General features: G+C 48.5%; 1 protein-coding gene across 1 annotated transcript in view; it reads left to right on the forward strand.

Moving 5' to 3' along the window:
• GTSE1 (G2 and S-phase expressed 1) overlaps window positions 1-19,510 on the forward strand; it is a 263,570-nt gene that overhangs the window by 174,549 nt on the left and 69,511 nt on the right. Inside the window, exon 8 of the mRNA XM_086967246.1 lies at window positions 11,013-11,085. Within this exon, the coding sequence (XP_086823372.1) occupies window positions 11,013-11,085 (73 nt within the window). The remainder of the gene's footprint in view (window positions 1-11,012; window positions 11,086-19,510) is intronic.

Genomic DNA, 19,510 nt, shown 5'->3' on the forward strand with positions numbered 1-19,510 from the left:
TAAATCAAAATCCAGTTGCTAGCAGAAAGCCTTCCAGGGACAGACAACATATTTGCCGACCTCAGTAGGATGTGGCAACAAGTCCACTAGTAGGAATTCCACCCCCAAGTCCTTCTCCCATTCTTCCACAAATGAGGGTTTCCATAAATGGATCTCTTTGCAACAGCAGAGAACTCAAAATGCCCAAACATTGCCTCCAGGCTCCCACACCCTTTATCCAAAGGCAATGCCCTATGGATTTCTGGTTCGGGAGCTCAGGCAAACCTCTCACCCTTATTCTAGTGGGTCCCACATGGTCTTGTCAACCATGGTTCTCATCCAGGGGAACTCATCAATAGTCATAATCTATGAATAATCCCCGCCCATGTGCGGGATCCCGGAGCATATAGAAAATACATATAAATATATATGTATATATATGTGAAAACTTATTTGCAGCCTAAAACATTTCCCAACTGGCAAAATTTGCTGCAAAATTACATAAATTAGCATACATACAGTAGTACTCTTCCAAACCCTAAGGAAGAAAGAGAGCAGAAAACATTTGTATACAACAATGCTTTATTGCCATAGGAAAAACCTGTAATTGCAGGCATTTGCCAGTAGGCTGCAGTAGAGTATAAAGCAAACAAAGAAAACTGACACCTTGCCTTTAAGGCATTAGAGTAGGGGTACCATGCCTTTAAGACCTGAAGGCAATCCCCTGCTCCCATGGTGCACCACAGGTGACAGTTGGGTCAGTTCTTTTTTCCGGCTCCTTCTGTGAGGATCCTGGAGCTTGAACTGTTCAGTTTTCAACTGAAATTGTTTTTTTGAGAGTTTTCTCTTATATTTCGAAATTTTTTGAATAAATAAGGCTTTTGATTTATTTTTCTGTGGTAATCCACAAGAATTTCCTGTCCGAATGCCTGCTCTGTTCCGGAAATGTCCTTCTTGTGATAAAAAGATGGCTCTGACTGACCCACATTCTGTGTGTATTTTGTGCTTTACATCTACACACATTCCTGATCATTGCCATCACTGTAAAAAATGTAAAAGTCAGACTCTTCGCGACAGGGAGAAGATTCGACTTCATGCCATGCAGGAGATGGACAAAAGTCACCAGGTGGGTGCTTCCACAGCCCCTAGATCTTCTCCTACAAGCAAGCACGGCCAAAAACGGCGTCATTCCACTTCTCCTGTCCCCAGAAAGAGGAATGAAGGTCGAAGAACTCCGTCGAGGTCGCCGTCGAAAAGGCCCAGATCATCTTCACGACGTCTAAGATCTCTGCCGCAGTCAAGTAAGTCGGCGTCGAGGCACCATGCTTTGGACTCGAAGTCCATGGCTGCTACTACATCTAAGTCTCCGTCGACGTCGAGGCTTCCGTCGACGTCGAGACACTCTCCGCCGTTCCGGAGGGGATTGGCGTCAGCTAGGACGGCATCTAGGTCGCCGCTGACTAGCGGGCCGCCGTCGAGAGGGACTGTCAGATCCCATCCTTTGACGTCAAGGAGGGCGACGCCAGGAAAGGTCGCCGTCAACGCGACGTCGAGGAAGGTCATCGTCGACACGACGTCGAGAGTCGTCATCGATACGACGTCATGGAGTATCTCCACCTGATCGACGTCGAGGGAGATCGACGCCGAAGTCTCCGGATCGACGTCGAGGTTCTCAGTCGAGCCTTTCTCGATGTAATCGATCACCGTCGAGAGCATCCGGACACCGCTCGACGCCACTAGTCACCCAGACGTCGTCGAGGATTTCGCCGTCGAGGGATAAAGTGACGGCAGTGGTGGAGTCCCCTGGTTCTAAGACTTCAGGAGGCAAATCATCATCTCCTGGCTTGAACATCGTGCAGGTCTCTCCAGAATCTTCACCCAGATCTGCGAGAAGCTTGATGTCTCAACATCCTCAAGGGGCTGTATCTGGACAGAGTAGTCCGGGCTCGGATTACTCCCGTACATATTCCCCGTCTAAGGCAAAAACTCCAGCCAAACCAGCTAGAACTCCTGAGTCCCAGGATTTCACCCAGGCCGAGATCTCGAGTCAGATCACGTTCTCCAGTGTGGCCAAGAACACCTGTCAGACCAAGATCTCCAATCCGGCCAAGACCGAGGTCTCCATCAAGACATCGCTCTAGGTCCAGGGACAGTCACAGCAGAAATCGTGACAGGTCCCATAAGAGGCGGCGTACAAGATCTTCCCCAAGGTCGTCCTCGTCTAGGTCGTCTTACCGAGATTACTCTCCGGCCTACTCCTCTACGCCTCCTTCCCGTGTCTCTCCAATTGATGACCTCGCAACTTTCTCCGATGTGCTGGGCATGGGAGCAAAAAAGCTGAATATTACGCTGCACCCTCCGTCATCGCACAGCGCCCAGGCCTCTACTGCCCCTGGTCCCCGGCCTCCTAGAACCGGCTATGGCTACTTTCCTCACACCAGCAGTGGTGGGATCTGTTCCATCTCGGATAGCCAAGAAGTACAAGGCCCCTGCAGAGGATCCCTTGTTCCTCAGATCGGATCCTCCTGCGGATTCCATCATTGTGGCGGCTGCCATGAAGTCCCATGCAGGTTCTACTTCTTCCTCAGTACCACCTGAAAAAGATAGTAAACTTATGGACTCTTTTGGTAGGAAGGTATGCAACACCTCTTCTTCCTTCATGAAGGTGGCTAGCGCCTCTGCCCTGCTTGGAAGGTACGACAGGTCCCTTTGGGACTCCCTGACTCGCTTTACAGACAAGCTCCCCAAGGAAGACCGCCAAGATTTTCAGGAGACTATACAGGAGGGAGGCCTTGTAGCCAATCAAGTTATTAGCGCCGCAGTGGATGCCTCTGACCTTGCGGCTCATGGCTATTCAAGTGGTATTTGTTCCCGTCGTTCGGCCTGGCTCCGCCTGACAGGAGCGTCGTCCTGGCAGAGGAAGAGGTGGCAATAACAAACAGCAGCCCTCCTCAAAGCAACCTCCTAAGCCCTGAGCCATTGCTTCCTCCACGTCTGTTCGCCACTCCGGTGGGAGGGAGTGTTTCTCATCATCTGACAGAGTGGAAATCCATTACAAAAGACAGATGGGTGCTGAATATTGTGCAGCATGGTTACTTGCTGAGGTTCAAATCTCCTCCACCGCAAGTTCTCAACAAATCGCGACATCTTCCACGTTACAAGAGTCAATTGCTACAAGACGAAGTCTCTGTCCTTCTAGAGAAGATGGCCATAGAGGAGGTTCCCTCAACTCACAAAAATCAAGGAGTGTACTCCCGATATTTCTTGGTTCAAAAACGAGGAACTGTCAAAGAATACAGGCCCATTCTAGATCTTCAAAGGCTGAACAAATTCATACGAAAAGAAAAGTTCTGTATGCTCGCCCTGCACCTGATCTTCCCACATCTTCATCAGGGAGACTGGATGTGTGCCATCGACTTGCAGGACGCCTACTTCCACATACCAGTGTCAGTCAAACATCGGAAGTTTCTAAGGTTTCAGATCGGATGTTGTCACTACCAATATCAAGTGCTGCAGTTTGGCCTGAAATCTGCACCTCAGACATTCTCCAAGTGCATGGCGGTGGTGGCTGCTTTTCTCCGCAAAAGAAAGATCTTAGTCTATCCAGATCTAGACGATTGGCTGTTGAAGAGCTCCACCCCGTCGCTGCTTCAGAACAATCTGTCGTTCTGCCTCAAACTGATGGACTTGTTGGGTCTTCACGTCAATCTGAAAAAATCAGTTCTCAACCCTTCCCAGTGGATCCACTACCTGGGAGCTTCTCTGGACTCACTACAGGCAAGCGTGTGTCCTTCGGAGGAGAGGTTGTCATCATGCTCCTGAAGGGTCGCCTTCTTCTGGACAATCAGGCCCCCACAGCCAGACAAGTGTCCTCTCTTCTGGGATCGATGGCTTCATGCATTTACATCGTGCCCAATGCTCGCCTTCACATGAGACCTCTACAACAAGTCCTCGAAGATCAGTGGTCTCAGAGATCGGATCAGTGGGAAGACCGGGTCTTGCTTCCTCAAGAAGCCAGGGACTCGATCAGATGGTGGTTGAAACGATCCAATCTCGTCCGAGGAGTGCCATTCCATCGTCCTCCTCCATCTCAGTCAATTGTCACGGATGCCTCCCTTCAAGGCTGGGGTGCTCACATGGACCGACTCCAAGTTCAAGGCCTCTGGTCCGAGGTAGAGCAAGGCTACCATATCAACTTCCTGGAGCTTCGAGCAGTTCATCTTGCTCTGAAGTCTCTTTATCCTTCTCTGCGCACCAACCACCTCCAGATTCAGACGGACAACACGACAACTATGTTCTATCTGAACAAACAGGGAGGCACAAGGTCAAGAGTCTTGTCTCTGGAAGCACAAGCCATCTGGCTTTGGCTACTGGCAAGAGGCCTGTCCATTGTGGCAGTTCATCTACCAGGAATTCAAAACGTCCAAGCAGACTGCCTCAGCAGAATCTTCGTAGAAGCGCACGATTGGGTGCTCAACGAGGAAGTGGCTCAAGAGGTTTTTCGGTGTTGGGGCGTACCGGACTTAGACCTGTTCGCAGACGCGGCCAATACAAAATGCCCCGTCTTCGCGTCCAGGTTCCCCCAACAGGGATCACTGGGGAATGGTCTTTTGATCAGCTGGTCGCAGACATTACTCTACGCCTTTCCTCCCCTGCCTCTGATCTCGGCGGTGATCCAGAAGTGCTACAGGACCAACACCAGAATGATCCTGATAGCACCAGAGTGGCCACGCCAGGGGTGGTACCCCGATCTTCTACAGATGTCGGAGGTTCCTCACTGGCGCCTACCATGCCGTCCAGACTTGTTGACCAAAGACCAGGGGAAGGTGTTTCACCCCAACCTTCCTTCCCTTCATTTGACGGCATGGCTCCTGAGGTCATCCAGTATGGACATTTAGACCTCCCAGCAGACTGCATGACTATTCTTAAAGAATCAAAGCGACCCTCCACTACGAAGTCCTACGCTTTCAAGTGGAAGAGGTTCTTCTTATGTTGTCATGAGCACTCTCTTGACCCGGTACATGGCCAAGAGCAGGTGATTCTTCCATATCTATTGCATTTAGCGAGAACAGGCCTGAAATACCCTCCATCAGGGTTCACTTAGCTGCAATCCCAGCATATACGAAGTCTCCTAATCAGACATCTTTCTTCCTTATGCCTGTAGTTAAAGATTTCCTAGAAGGTCTGAAAAAAGTCTTCCCACTGGTGAGGTCCCCCTCCCCTCCCTGGGAGCTTAATATTGTCCTGACTAATCTGATGAGTGCTCCTTTCGAGCCTATACACAAGGCCTCTTTGCAGCACTTGACCTGGAAAGCTGCCTTTTTAGTGGCGATTAACTCTGCCCGTAGGGTCAGTGAAATCCAGGCCTTGTGTTGCAATGAACCTTACACAGTTTTTCATGCCAATAGGGTGGTCTTAAGAACGCACCAAAGTTTCCTGCCTAAGGTAGTTTCAGACTTTCATATCAACCAGTCTATTACCTTACCTACCTTTTTTCCTAATCCTTCCACCCCCCCGCACCCTCCAGAGAGGTCATTACACTCTCTGGATCTCCGGAGGGTCCTAAAGTTCTACTTGTCAAAAACCCTGGCTCTAAGAAAGTCTGACCAGCTTTTTGTTAATTATGGCAGTACTAATACTGGCCTGTCCGCTTCTAAAAGGTCCATTTCTCGCTGGATTGTCTCCTGTATAACTTTTGCTTATCAACTAGCTAACAAGAACTTACAGGGTAAACCACATGCACATTCTACTAGAGGGAAAGCTTCCACTACAGCTCTCCTTCGTAATGTTCCTATTTCTGAGAATTGTAAAGCGGCAACTTGGCGGTCTGTCCGTACCTTTACCCGTCATTATTGCCTGGACTCAGATACTCAGGCCGATGCCAGAGTAGGGCAGGCCTCTTTGAGGAACTTATTTGCATAAGATGTATTTGCAATATATGTCTTAGTCATTCTGTGAAGTTTTTATACTTCTTGCTCGTCCGCGAGACTTTGGGTATGAACTTGCTAATCTATTCATAGATTATGACTATTGATGAGTATCCCCTGGATGAGAAGGATTAGTTACTTACCTGTAATCCTAGTTCTCCTCCAGGGGTATACTCATCAGTCATAAGCTCCCGCCCACCTCCCCGGACGAGCAGAGTTACAAAGTTATGAGATGTTTTTATTGTGGATCTCCTCAGGTGTTATGCACCTCCAAAAAGAACTGACCCAACTGTCACCTGTGGTGCACCATGGGAGCAGGGGGATTGCCTTCAGGTCTTAAAGGCACGGCACCCCTACTCTAATGCCTTAAAGGCAAGGTGTCAGTTTTCTTTGTTTGCTTTATACTCTACTGCAGCCTACTGGCAAATGCCTGCAATTACAGGTTTTTCCTATGGCAATAAAGCATTGTTGTATACAAATGTTTTCTACGCTCTTTCTTCCTTAGGGTTTGGAAGAGTACTACTGTATGTATGCTAATTTATGTAATTTTGTGGCAAATTTTGCCAGTTGGGAAATGTTTTTGGCTGCAAATATGTTTTCACATATATATACATATATATTTATATGTATTTTCTATATGCTTCGGGATCCCGCACATGGGCGGGAATTATTCATAGTTTGACTTTGATGTGTATACCCCTGGATGAGAACTAGGATTACAGGTAAGTAACTAATCCTTCACCACAATACTAGAACTCTTAGTAGTTTAACACCAGAAGCTTCACCTCAACTTAGACCTTCTCACCCAAAACCATGGAGAAACCACACTTCCAAACCCCAAGGAGCTAAACCTAGCGATTTGACTCCTGAAGTCATAGTTTGGATACCTAAATCTACCACCAGATCGCATGACCATTCTTAATGAAGCAAGGAAATCTACTTCGAGAGCATTCTATGCAGCAAAGTGGAAAATGTGTGTTATATACTGTAATAAACAGACCAATAACCCACTAGATGCTTCAATACAAGAAATCATTTATCTATTCCATCTGTAGTGTGCAGGGCTTGCCTCCACATCCATAGCCTTCACCTTGCAGTGGTGGATGCATATCTTCAAACAGACAGCACTTATCCTTATTCAGAGTACCAGTTATGAAAGCCTTTGTGGACGGCCCTAAAAGTGATACCACAGAATTTCCCTGCACCTGCATGAAATCTTAATATTGTTTTAACACGCATTATAGGTCCACCTTTTGAACCATTGCACAATTTCACATTGCACTTCCTTTCTTGAAAGATTGCTTTCTTGATTGCTATCACTTCACTAAGATGTGTGAATGAACTTCAGGAACTAACCTAGGAAGAACCATTCTTCCAACTCCATAAAGACAGTGGTTCTTCGCACTAACCCAAAGTTCCTTCAAAAGTAGTCTCTGCTTTTCATTTTAACCAATGAAATGAGTTACCTGTTCTCTTCCCTCATCCTGATTCTGTAGCAGAAAGAGCTTTACATACTTTGGATGTCAAAAGAGCATTATTGTACTATTTTGATGGAACTGAAGATTTTCGCAAAATGAAACCACTCGCCCCCCCTTAAAGGAAAACCGATTTCTAAAATCGGTATTTCTAGGTGGATCACAAAGTATTGAAACATGCTATATTAAAGCCAAAATAACTTTGTCCATACCGCCTAGAGCACAGTGTGGATGTATTAGCAAGTCTACAAGCTAATGTAGAACAGGCAGTTCTTTTAACTCTTTTTCAGACAACTGCAACGCCCACTGGTTAGCCACCGCTTTGGAAGAGTACTGGTAGAAATATCTATGCAAAGTATGTGTATCTACACCACACATGCCTCGAACGGATTACGTTACTTACCCTGTAAGCCTCTGTTCTTGGCATGTAGTGCTGTAGATTCACATGCGCCCTCCCTACTCACCGTACACCTATGGTCATTGCAGTTATTATTCACTTTCTACACGCATGGACATCTCTGTACTGGTCTCCATTCTCACCCTATTGCGAGCAAACAATCTAACAATGGAATTGATGCCCATGCACACTATCACGAAAGGAGAAGTCTCCTTACCTCGAGACTGGAAAATAATTAATCGAAGAAAAACAACTTGCAAACATCCAGTCCCAGCACTAGATGGCAGAAATATGCAAAGCATGTGAATCTACAGCTCTACATGCCAAGAACAGATGCTTTACTCTTGTCTCCCTCCTGTTAAGTGGACGTGGTTGAGGACATGAGACCATGGGGAGCAGAGAGCCCACTGGACAGCAATGACTTCAAACAACTTGGCTCCGATAGAGTAAAAAGCCTAGTGAGCGGTAAGAGGGACTGGAGGGAGCTCTAAGAGTAACGGATCGCTTGAGGGAAGGGCCTGAAGAGCATGTATGAGGAACAAACAGATGGAGAAATTCTGCTCAGGTCCTAATTGTAAGGTATGAGTGTCCCTTCAACTCACACACTTAGCAGTGTTGGAGGTTTTCTGTAGGAAGCTATGTTATCCTTATCCATGGTGTGCTGCTTCTCCAAGGCACTTGGTTCAATGCTGTTCTCATTCCAGAAAAAACACAGGAAGTTTGCTTTTTATGTGGTTACCCTCCTCGGGCAGTATCGGCCAACTGCTGTCCCTTAAGCCTACACCAAGGCCTGGGTTCAAATGTGGAACACAATGATTTACATCTCAACTCATGGTAAACAATGGATTCTGACCAATCACAGGCTTTCGTACCTTTGCCACAGTGGGCAGTTTGTCATCAAAATTGACCGAGCACCATGATTCCATATTTCCCACCATAATTTTTGTAATTTAATATTTGCATGTCAAAATATAAATTGCAGATCCCAAAGACAAAGTGCAAATTTCAGGTAATGGACAGTGTGAAAGTTGCTCTTGGCCAGTAGGTCATTACCAGCAAGAGGTAGCTCGCATACATTTTTTTTTGTCCTTCAACCTGCAGAGGTGCCTATGGTGATTACAAATTCTTTGGTGGAAAATTGGACAGCACACCTGTGCTCACTTATGATAAAGTAACTGTTTTGAGTTTGGGAAGATGTACATATCTAATTGACGTGGGTGGTCCTAGAGAGATCACACGAAGAACAAATCGATGAATGACAATATGTGCTGATCGGGAGATCCTCACAGGTGACTGGTTAGGAGGACTCAACAAAGAGCTTAAGGCTGATTTCCAGCTGATTGGGTGAGGAGAATTTGTTAGGCCAACCTGGAGCTGTGTCAATCGGTTATGCTCAGTCCTGCCACAGCTTCAAGACCTTCAAAAGCAGAGAAGTCAAAGGTAACTCGTAGACCAGGCCCATGTACAGTTTGTGTACGTTCTTTACAAATACATTTGTCAACCCTAAACAAAACTATTGATTTAATTATTTTAGGACTCTAGCCCCAAAAATATGCTAAGTGGCTGAGTTGTCAACTTTTCTAGCATAGTTGTTTGTCTGATAAGTCACAAATGCTTTTTTTTTAAAGAGAGATCAGTCTATTTCAATGTCTTGACTGCTCGTTAAGATCAATTGCTTCTGAAGCATAAAGCTGGATTCCTCTGCAGCATTTGCCATACTCCATCGCAACCAGCCATTCTTAAAGATGACTTTGCTGAGATCTTATGCTTGATGAGGAACTAGTCCTATCTGTAAATTGCCTGCCTCATCTCGCTCTGAACTAGGAACTGGAAGCCAAGTAGTAAGCCAACTTTCTGCAATATGACGGACAAAGCAGGGCTTTCCTATCTAAAGCCCTTAGGTGCCATGGGAGTCTGTAGTGTTATCCAGCGTCAACGGAATTATGCGGCAGAGTAGACAAAATTTTGCAGCAAGAAACGACATTTTGCTGCAAAATCTAGCACATTATGTTAGTTACTTCATTATTTTTTTAATTTTTACATATGGTACTACTGCCTGGGCAGAGATTTCACCTCATCTCTGCAAAAGGCCTGCTGTCATTCAAAGGCATAGATTCAACCTGTTCCGATTTGTCACAGGCTTGGACTAGATGCAAGCGCGATTTAGCGCCTTGTCCTCCATAATGGTAAGTGTTATTGCTAAACTTATATTAGATTTATTGTGCTGAGAAGCTGTTCATGCTGACCTCTCCCACTGTGATGCACCAGACTGTGGCTGTAGGTTGCTGCCCCTTCGTAAGTGGAACTACTGTACTTCTTCTCTGGCGAAGTCGATCCAAAAGCCGGGCAGGGCTTTTGTCCTTGACGAAGTTGATCCAAATATCCTCTGCTTTTGAGGTAGTCGAGCGCAAAGGGAGAAATATGTGGATATAGTGTCCTAATTTGTGGAATACCAGAAAATGTTAAACAATTAAATGCTCTGAATATGCCTAAAATATGGGGTGCATACTCTGTGCTTATTAATGCCATGATTTATTTAGATTGATTGGTGCAGTGGTTCTCGAATATTGTTTACCCACTCTGGACTTGATATTAAAGATAGATACACTGTTGAATGCTAGATGGTTGTTGTAGCGTAATTCTGTGGGACTGCCATATGGCATTAAGACGGACATTGAAATGGGTCCCTGTTCGACCCTATGTTCATACCTTAGCATTAATGCCAAAAACACTGATTTATCTTTAACATTTATTGTTTGGAAATCAGATAATGCATGTCAGCTATTTAATTCCTGTTCCTATTCCACATATTCTTGCATTTATTAAGTGTTGAGGACCTGAGCCTCACATTTGTCCATCAAGCTCACTCGCTACATAAGCCATTCCTTACATTTCAGGCCACCACTTTCAAATGTCACCAGCCTCCACTGCCTTAGTGAGAGGGCACCTTGGTTAGTGGACATAGGGAGACACTTATTGGAAAGTGACAAAAAAAGGGGGTCACATATTGTATTTGGCAGTAAAGATCTGTCTGATAATGGGGCGCACGAATAGGTAGATAACATGAAAGTATAAATGAATATATGAGAGTAGGGAACAGCAAATGTATTGCACACCTCTGTTCACTTTAGAATTTTCTATGCGGTATGCATCTATCTACTGAACAAATGAAAATAAACAAGTGAGTCTAAATTACATGAATTCTTGCTCACAACTTTTCACTTTGCTTCATAGCTTCTGCGACTGAAAATCAGGTGCCCAAAATAATGCAGCCAAAAAGGCTGCTGATCGGCAACAGCAATGGAAGGTAATTGTTAAATGTGATGAATTCACGAGTATGTATTTTGCAACCAGAACTAGAAATCTTGTGATGGTGCCTCAATAACAGTCTTTTGTATAGCCTATCTGGAATGTCGTTGTTTAATGTTTTCTTTTTTATGTAAAGATCTGTTTCATATTTTCTCCTTTATGCATATTCATAAAAAGTTCAAGTTCCAAAATTTGTATAGCGCACTACTCACCCAGAGGGTCTCAAGGCGCTTGAGGGAGGGAGGAGTATTTATTTGTCGAATATCCATCAGCTTGTCCCACCTTGTGGTGTAGTCTGGCTGGTGCTTTATTTAACTTTAGGTCCACAAAATAGGACGTCATTAACAGAACTTAATGCATAGCAAATACCGCAGTTTTGCAGCGTGAATTTTTCTGGATTCACTATGCTGTGCATTATTCCGCGGTCTATTGGTTGGGTCCGGAATCGTAGTCTTTTCTTTTTTCTTTTTGTAGCCCAGGTGGGCGAGACGCCCACCTTCTGTTGAGCTTCCTGTGACGTCTGCATGCTTCCTGCTGAAGCTCCCATCCTTGGGCGCCATCTTCAGATTCTTTTTTCCGCCGTTGGGTCTGGATAGTCACAGAGAGACTCCAGAGTTTTTGGAGGAAAGAAGAGGAAAAAGGCGAAATTCTCACAGAAAACATTGGAGAAGATACCGAGGAACAAGATCACCAAGCCAGGACAACTAAGGAGGAGAACTTCGAGGTCTTCGACGTCCAATAGAGAATGTGCTCACAGGGGGCCCCATGAGGGCAGGAATGGACAAAACACCCTTTAAATTCCGCTGTAACTCCCACCACAAATACGAGCAGAAGGACCAGCACCAGGTCTGCAACCTCTGCTTACCGGTCGACCACGAGAGCAAGGATAGCAAAGCCGGCTCCGCCATCACCCCGAAGACACTCCGGGTTAGAGTGAGGTAGAGGAGAGCCAACTACATCATGCAAGGCAAAGGCCAACCTCCATCGGGACCTGGGCCTCTCCAGCGACTAAGAGGACAACCTCGCCGAGGGACCAGATGACTACACGGTCGTAGAGACCGAAAAGAAGGCATCTAAAGATGTAGGAGAGACGTCGACCCCAAAACCCCCAACAGACCCTCGAAAGCCCGATCAGGACTCTCGAAAAACAGTGTCTAAGTCCTCGAAGGGAGCACTGGCGCCGAAAACCTCGACGGCCGCAGCTGCATCCAAGGACCAACAGCCCAGCGTATCTTTCGAAAAGGACTCCCAGGCGGCGAAGGCCGGCGAAAAGCCAAGGTCGTCTAAGCACGTCTCCAAAAAGGACTGCTCGACTTCGAAGGAGAAGGACCCGAAGGTCGCTTCGACGACTACGTTTAAAAGATTGGCCGAAACGCTCGACGCCGAGCATGCCGCCGAGATGGAGAGGAAAAAGAGAAGGCTCGAGGACGAAATGGAGAACATCCTGCAAAGGAAGAGAGTTAGACGAGAAAATTAAAAGGTTGACTATTCCGTCAACCGCCGACTATGATCGTTGAAGAGGAGTTTGATGCCGAAGGGCCGTCAAACTCCAAAGCCCCAGGAACACCTGGAAGAAGAGGGCCTATACTATGAGGAAGAAGGAGACGATGACCAGCGAACGACTTTCGGCTCGGCATCCTCTGACACAGGACCTGGAATGGCAGGACCTCGACTCCGAAAACTCAGAAGAGCCCGTGGAGACTTATCCTTCGAGGCCTTCGCCAACAGATGACATTGGGACCTATAACATGGTTATCAAGAACGCGGCAGCGGCCTATGGAGTCAAACTGGAGGAGGAAAAACCAAAGGCATGTTTCCTTTTAGAGGGAAGAACCGCAAGGCTTTTGGTCAGGAAAGGACAATGGGTGCACAACCTAAAGTAGACACACTGATAGGGTTAAGCAAGTGGAGTGGTGCGCCTGGGTGAGTGGAGAGCCCTGGAACCACTCGATGTTTGGTAGAAAACTACCAAAGAACAAGACTAACAGGTATTCCCAATGCACTCAAACCTGGCTGGCTGTTGTACTAAATAAAGGACTCTATCGGACTACTCTTCCTCTGGAGATTCCCACATTCCTCTGTCGCTTTGTACACCGTTTATTTGTCTGAATTTTACTGAATATATGTTTTACTTTTGAGTGCATTGGGAATACCTGTTAGTCATGTTTCCTTTTAGAGACCCTGCTCCCCACTCAAAGAGTCTGTTCCTCCCCATGCATCCGAGTGTCGTGGACCAAGGGAGGGAGGCGTTCAAGGATCCAGCTACCTGCAGGTCTGTCACATCTAGGACCGAGAAAAAATACAAACAATCCTCTCAAGATCCTCCCTATATCCAGGGATCCATCACGGCGGACTCCATTATTGCGGCAACAGCCAGGAAGAGGGCAAACGTCCCAACAACGTCAGACCCACCACCAGAGAAAGAAAGTAGAAGAATGGACCTAACTGGGAGAAAAATAGAGAGAAATGCAGCGGTACACTGGCGCATGGCGAACTCCAATGCCCTACTGAACAGACACCAGTACCAGCATTGGGACGAGATGGGGCAACTGCTCAAGCACCTCCCCGAGGAATACCAGCAAAGGGCATCACACCTGGTGGGGGACAGGTAAAATATAGCAAATGCTTGCCTGAAAACGGCCTTGGATGGGACTAACACATCCAGCAGACTTATCATGATAGGAATCACAGTATAAAGACAGGCCTGGCTCAGGATCTCAGGCTTCAAACCGGGAGTACAGAACAACATTCAGAGCACTCCTTTCAATGGAGACACTGTTCGGGGCACCAGTGGATGAGAAACTCGCCCAGCTCAAGAAAGAAAATGATTCTGCAAGGTCCATGGGGGTCTTACAATTCAGAGGGATGAGAAGGGGTACCCCGACACGGAGACCGAATGGCAGGGGAGGAAACCAGCCAGGAACGCCACACCAGACATTCCAGCAGGCACACCAGGGAAACAATCAATCGCAGCAGGGGCAGCAAAAGCAAACCTGGCAGTACCAGCTTCGGGTCAGTCCTTTTGCCGGGAGGGCGAATGGACGAGGACAAACAAGGAGGGGGCCAACATCCCATCTCAAAGTGACTCAGTCACGCAAAGCGTGCCCACCCACACAACCCCTCCGAGGGTGGAGCACAGACCAAACATCGACAAACATGTAACACCAGTAGGAGGCAGGCTAAGACACTTCTTCCAGGAGTGGAAGAAGAAAACTACAGACAAATGGATACTCAACATCATACAGTTCGGATACTGCATGGAACTGGAAAAGAAACAACCAAACCAAAAGGGAAGGCGCATGCAGGAAAAGAACTAGCGCTACTCCTAGAAGAATCACAAGAGCTCCTCCAAAAGGAGGCCGTCAAACCAGTTCCATTCAGAGAAAGGAACAAGGGAGTGTACTCCAAATTATTTCCTAGTTCCAAAAGTGGACAAAACGCTAAGACCCATCCTGGATCTAAGGTTCCTAAACAAATACATGAAAGGCAAAAAAAGTTCAAAATGACATCCCTACAAGAGGTCATTCCTCAAATAAGGGACGGGGACTTCATGTTCACCATAGACCTCAAAGATGCCTACCTGCACATTCCCATGAACAGGCAGCACAAAAATCTACTAAGATGTACCATCAGCAAAGAACACTACCAGAGAACACTGGCCCTGCTGAAGGAGACCTGCCACTACCAGAAGGGGCGAGCTCTGACAGTGAGCAAGATCATGGGGATGATGGCATGCTGCATACACCTGGTCCCCAATATATGGCTCCACATGAGACCATTCCAGGAATGGCTGCAACAACAATGGTCACAAGCTACAGGAAGTTGATCTAGTGGTTGTAATGCACGCAGTGCAGGAGGAGATTACGTGGTGGAACAGGGAGAACATAAAGGGGAAGCCCTTAACACCACCAACCCTAGCGGTGACCATCACCACAGACTGATCCCAGGTGGAATGGGGAACACACATGAACAAATTCAAAGTGAGGGGTCTGTGGACTCCAGCAGATGCAGTCAGACACATCAACTACTTGGAACTGAAGACCCTGTTCTGTAGTAGGGGATCTCTGTGTATAGTCATAATCTAGTGAATAGTCTCGCCCATGTGCGTGTACCCAGGAGCAATCAAAAATAATCTTACAGTGTCGAAAAATGCAGAACTGCACAGACACTTAAGAGAGAATTAAAGACCGATAATGCAGCCTATATAACCAGGCTACACTGTCCAGTACTTCAACTAGAAATTCCACCAAAAATTGACAAACAGCAAACTCTGTCCAGATTTCCCTTGCTTTAGCAGTAAAAACCCTCTGGGATGATAGAGAGGAAGACATGGACAGACAAGCCCCAAAGGCTGCCATTATGTGGCTCAGAACAGGATACTGTGCCTTTAAGATAACTTTCGAGAACTTCACAGTATCCCAGAATGCACTGCAGGTCCCTTTTACTTTCAGTTCTTTTTTCCGGCTCCTACAAGCAGGACCCTGGAGCATTGAGCTCTCCCTTTTCAAGGGTTTATTGGTGATTTTTTTTCACTTTTGTTCAAGTCTTTGGTGCCTTTCTTCTTGGTAATCCTTTGGTGCACTCTTTAATTGTCAATATGCCTTGGTGCACTCTTTAATTGTCAATATGCCTGCATTATTTGACAAATGTCCAGAGTGCTCCAGGAAGAAGGCCAAATCGGATCCACATGAGGTGTGTATCCTCTGCCTTCCCTCTTCCCATGTCCCAGAGGAGTGTGTCATTTGTCAGGGCTTTTATGGCAGGACCCTGAAGGATAGAAAGAAGATCAGGCTTCAGGGCCTTGAGGAAAGAAGGCTGAAGGTGCATGTTGGGTCTGGAGGGGCTTCCTCTGCCCATGCTGAGGCCTCTGGGGGCTCCCCAGTGGCAGGAAGACCAGCACGCGTCCCCATTCTCAGTCTGGGTCGATTGCGTCGACGTCAAGGGAACTGACTAGACCGCCGTCGAGATCTCCTGTGACTATTTCGTCGTCGAGTGATCAACGTCGAGAGGCCCGGCGTGGGCGCTCGCCGTCGAGGCGACGCCGCCGTTCGCCGTCTGCGAAAAGGAGAAGGTCGTCGTCAAGGGGATCCTTGGCGTCGAAGAGAAGGTCGCCGTCGAGGCGAAGGAGGTCGCCGTCGAGGCGAAGGAGGTCGCCGTCGAGGCGAAGGAGGTCGCCGTCGAGGCGAAGGTCGCCGTCTAGGGAGAGACACTCGGCGTTCTTCGACGCCGAAGAGACTAGGAAGGAGGTCTGGCGCCAGGAGTCAGTCTAGCAGACGCCAAATACCTAAGGGAGGTTCGCCAACGTCCCAGGCTGGAAAGAAAGGCGGATTACCGGGTTCAGTTTACTCCATGGTGTATACTCCGCCGCAGAGGCCGGTTACGCCCCCGCCTCCATTGCCGAGGGGGTTCCCTCCGCGGGCCCCTACTCCTCCTCCGCTCCCACCACTTCCACCGCGTCCTCCATCTCTACCTCAACCTCGGCTGCCAGCAGACAAGCCGCCTCCGATCCCTCCGAGGTCGGACTCACTGCCCCGATATCCGACTCCTCCCAAGGGGACCTCTCAGCAGAGGGCCCCAGCAAACCAGAGGTCGCCCGCCCCTGTGGAACCGGCGGATCGACCGAAGCCAAGGAGGTCACGATCACGCTCCGGACAGAGGGGGAGATCGAGGAGTCTGCATAGACCCTCCACCAGGTCAAGACGGCGCCATAGGAGGCGCGGATCGCGGTCCCGCACAGACTCGACCAGGACCTATTCACCGACCTTGTCCGAATTCCCGGGGACAAGGGTGTCTCCAGTGGACGACATCAGCTCGTCCCAAGATGTTCTCCTGAGGGGGACAGCGAAATTGGGAATCACAGTGACGGCTCCAACACCCACGACATCCGTGATATTTGAGACGCTTCACAAGAAGCAATTGTCTCGACCTTTACTACCGCTAGTACCTGGGTTGGTAGAGCCCGCGAAGGTGCTGTTCCTCACGCCAGCAGTGACGTAGGCCGCTCCATCCCGGCTTCTAAAGAAGTACAGGGCCCCGGATTCTGACCCGGCTCTTCTGCGGATAGACCAGGTTCCGGACTCTGTTATAGTGACGGCGGCCAGGAAGCTACATTCTACCTCCCCGTCTTCAACTGTACCGCCTGATAAGGAGAGCCGATGAATCGACTCAGCTGGCAAGAAGGCTTGTGGTACGGCATCCACGGCCATGAAGGCCTCTAGCGATGCGGCTCTGCTAGGGCGGTATGACTGTGCCCTGTGGGAATCCCTTCAGCAGTTCACGGAACCCCTACCAAGAGATAAGAGGGAGGACTTCCAGGAGATCCTCAAGGAGGGGGATGCTGGTTTAGAACCAGTTCATCAGCGCGGCTGCGGATGTCTCTCTTATGGCGGCCCATGGGTATTGTCATGGGATCAACCAGCGGCGCCATGCCTGGCTCAGGCTCACATCACTCTAGCCGGAGGCCCAGCAGCGGGTGGCCAATCTGCCCTTATCAGGGGAAACCCTGTTCGGCAAGCATGGCGACGATGACATGTCTCGCATGAAAGCGGAGGCCGAGACCCTGACGGCTGTGGGCTTGGACAAGGCAAAAGAAAAGGCCTACCGCCCGTCCCAGAGACAGTTCGGTGGACAGGGCAGGGGGCGAGGACAGACTTGGGGACAGCAGCAGCAGTTCTGGAGACCCTTCCAGAAGCGTAGAGGGGGCCAGCAGTCCTCTACAGCGAACAAAGGCCGGGCCGGGTCTCGACCCTGACCGGTTACTTCCCCTACATCCGTTACCCGGTCCGGTGGGGGGGGAAGCGTTATTTTTTTTCTGGCAGAGTGGAGAAAAATTACTCGAAACAAGTGGGTGCTGAATATTGTTTGCAATGGATACAGTCTTCAGTTCACCAGCCCGTCGCCATCGATTACTCCGGTCAGCTCGCAGTTTCAGCTGCGCGAGCTACAGGCGGAGGCCGATATCCTGTTACGGAAGCGGGCGATAGAAGACATACCTCTGTCTCAAAGAGGAAGAGATCTGTAATCCCGGTTCTTTCTGGTTCGCAAGAAGGACGAGAACGAGTTCAGGCCCATTCTGGATTTGCGACAGGCAAACAAGTGGATTCGCAGAGAGGAGTTTTGCATGCTGTCGTTGCATCAGATTTACCCTCATTTGCAACAGGGAGACTGGCTATGTGCTATAGACCTACAAGATGCGTACTTCCGTGTGCCCATTGCACACACACACACACACAGGAAGTTCCTGCGATTCCAAGTCGGCACCAATCATCATCAGTACACAATACTGCCATTCGGACTGAAGTCTGCACCCAGAACATTCTCGATGTGCATGGCAGTGGTAGCAGCACACCTAAGGAAGAACAAGGTGTTTGTCTACCCATACCTGGACGATTAGTTGATCAAGGCCTCCTCCTTCTTGGAAGCTCAAGCACACTTCCAGAAGACGTGCGTTCTCTTGAACAAGCTGGGGTTGCACATCAACATGTCCAAGTCTGTCCCGACTCCGGTCCAGTGCATTCAGTACTTGGGAGCCACCATCAATACGCTGTCAGATTATCACTCCTTTGGAAGGCTCAGGCTCTTATGACCACTCCATCTACAACAGTGAGGACGGTGTCTTCTCTACTGGGATCGATGGCCTCTTGTATCTTCCTAACGCCTCACGCACGACTGCACACGAGACCTTTGGAGGAGTGCTTGGAGGATCAGTGAGATCAGAGGAAAGGGTCTTGGGACGACAAGATACAACTGTCTCTGCATGCTCTTTAGTCTCTGAAGTGGTGGTGTTCAGTGGAGAATCTCCTCGAAGGGGTTCCCTTCCACAAGGACATTCCCACTCAGACTATCGTGACGGATGCTTCTCTCCACGGGTGGGGGCCGCACTCCGGAGACTTACAGATTCAAGGAACGTGGTTCCCGACGAAGTCCACGTATCACATCAATTTCCTGGAACTCTGAGCTGTTCACTTGGCGCTGAAGGCCTTTCATCCGTCCTTCCAGACCAACTCTCTGCTTGTACAGACGGACAATACGACCACAATGTATTTACCTCAACAAGCAGGGGGGCTCGAGATCGCGCACTCTGTCGCAGGAGGCGCAGGCGATCTGGCGATGGCTTCTGGCCAGAGGACTGACTATAACGGCTACCCATCTAGCAGGTGTGCAGAATGATCAGGCGGAAGCACTGAGCAGACTGATTCAGGAAAACCACGAATGGGTCATAAACGACGAAGTACTAGGAGAAGTCTTCGAAAGGTGGGGGGACTCCAGACGTAGATCTGTTCGCCACTGCCGAAAACAGAAAATGCCGAGACTTCGCCTCCAGGTACTATCAGCAGGGGACGCTGGGGAATGCGTTATGGATCAACTGGTCGAACAGCTTTCTGTACGCTTTTCCACCCATTCCCCTGATTCAGACGGCGCTC

Source organism: Lissotriton vulgaris, chromosome 1_1, assembly GCF_964263255.1.
Source record: "Lissotriton vulgaris chromosome 1_1, aLisVul1.2, whole genome shotgun sequence".
NCBI classification, from domain to species: domain Eukaryota; kingdom Metazoa; phylum Chordata; class Amphibia; order Caudata; family Salamandridae; genus Lissotriton; species Lissotriton vulgaris.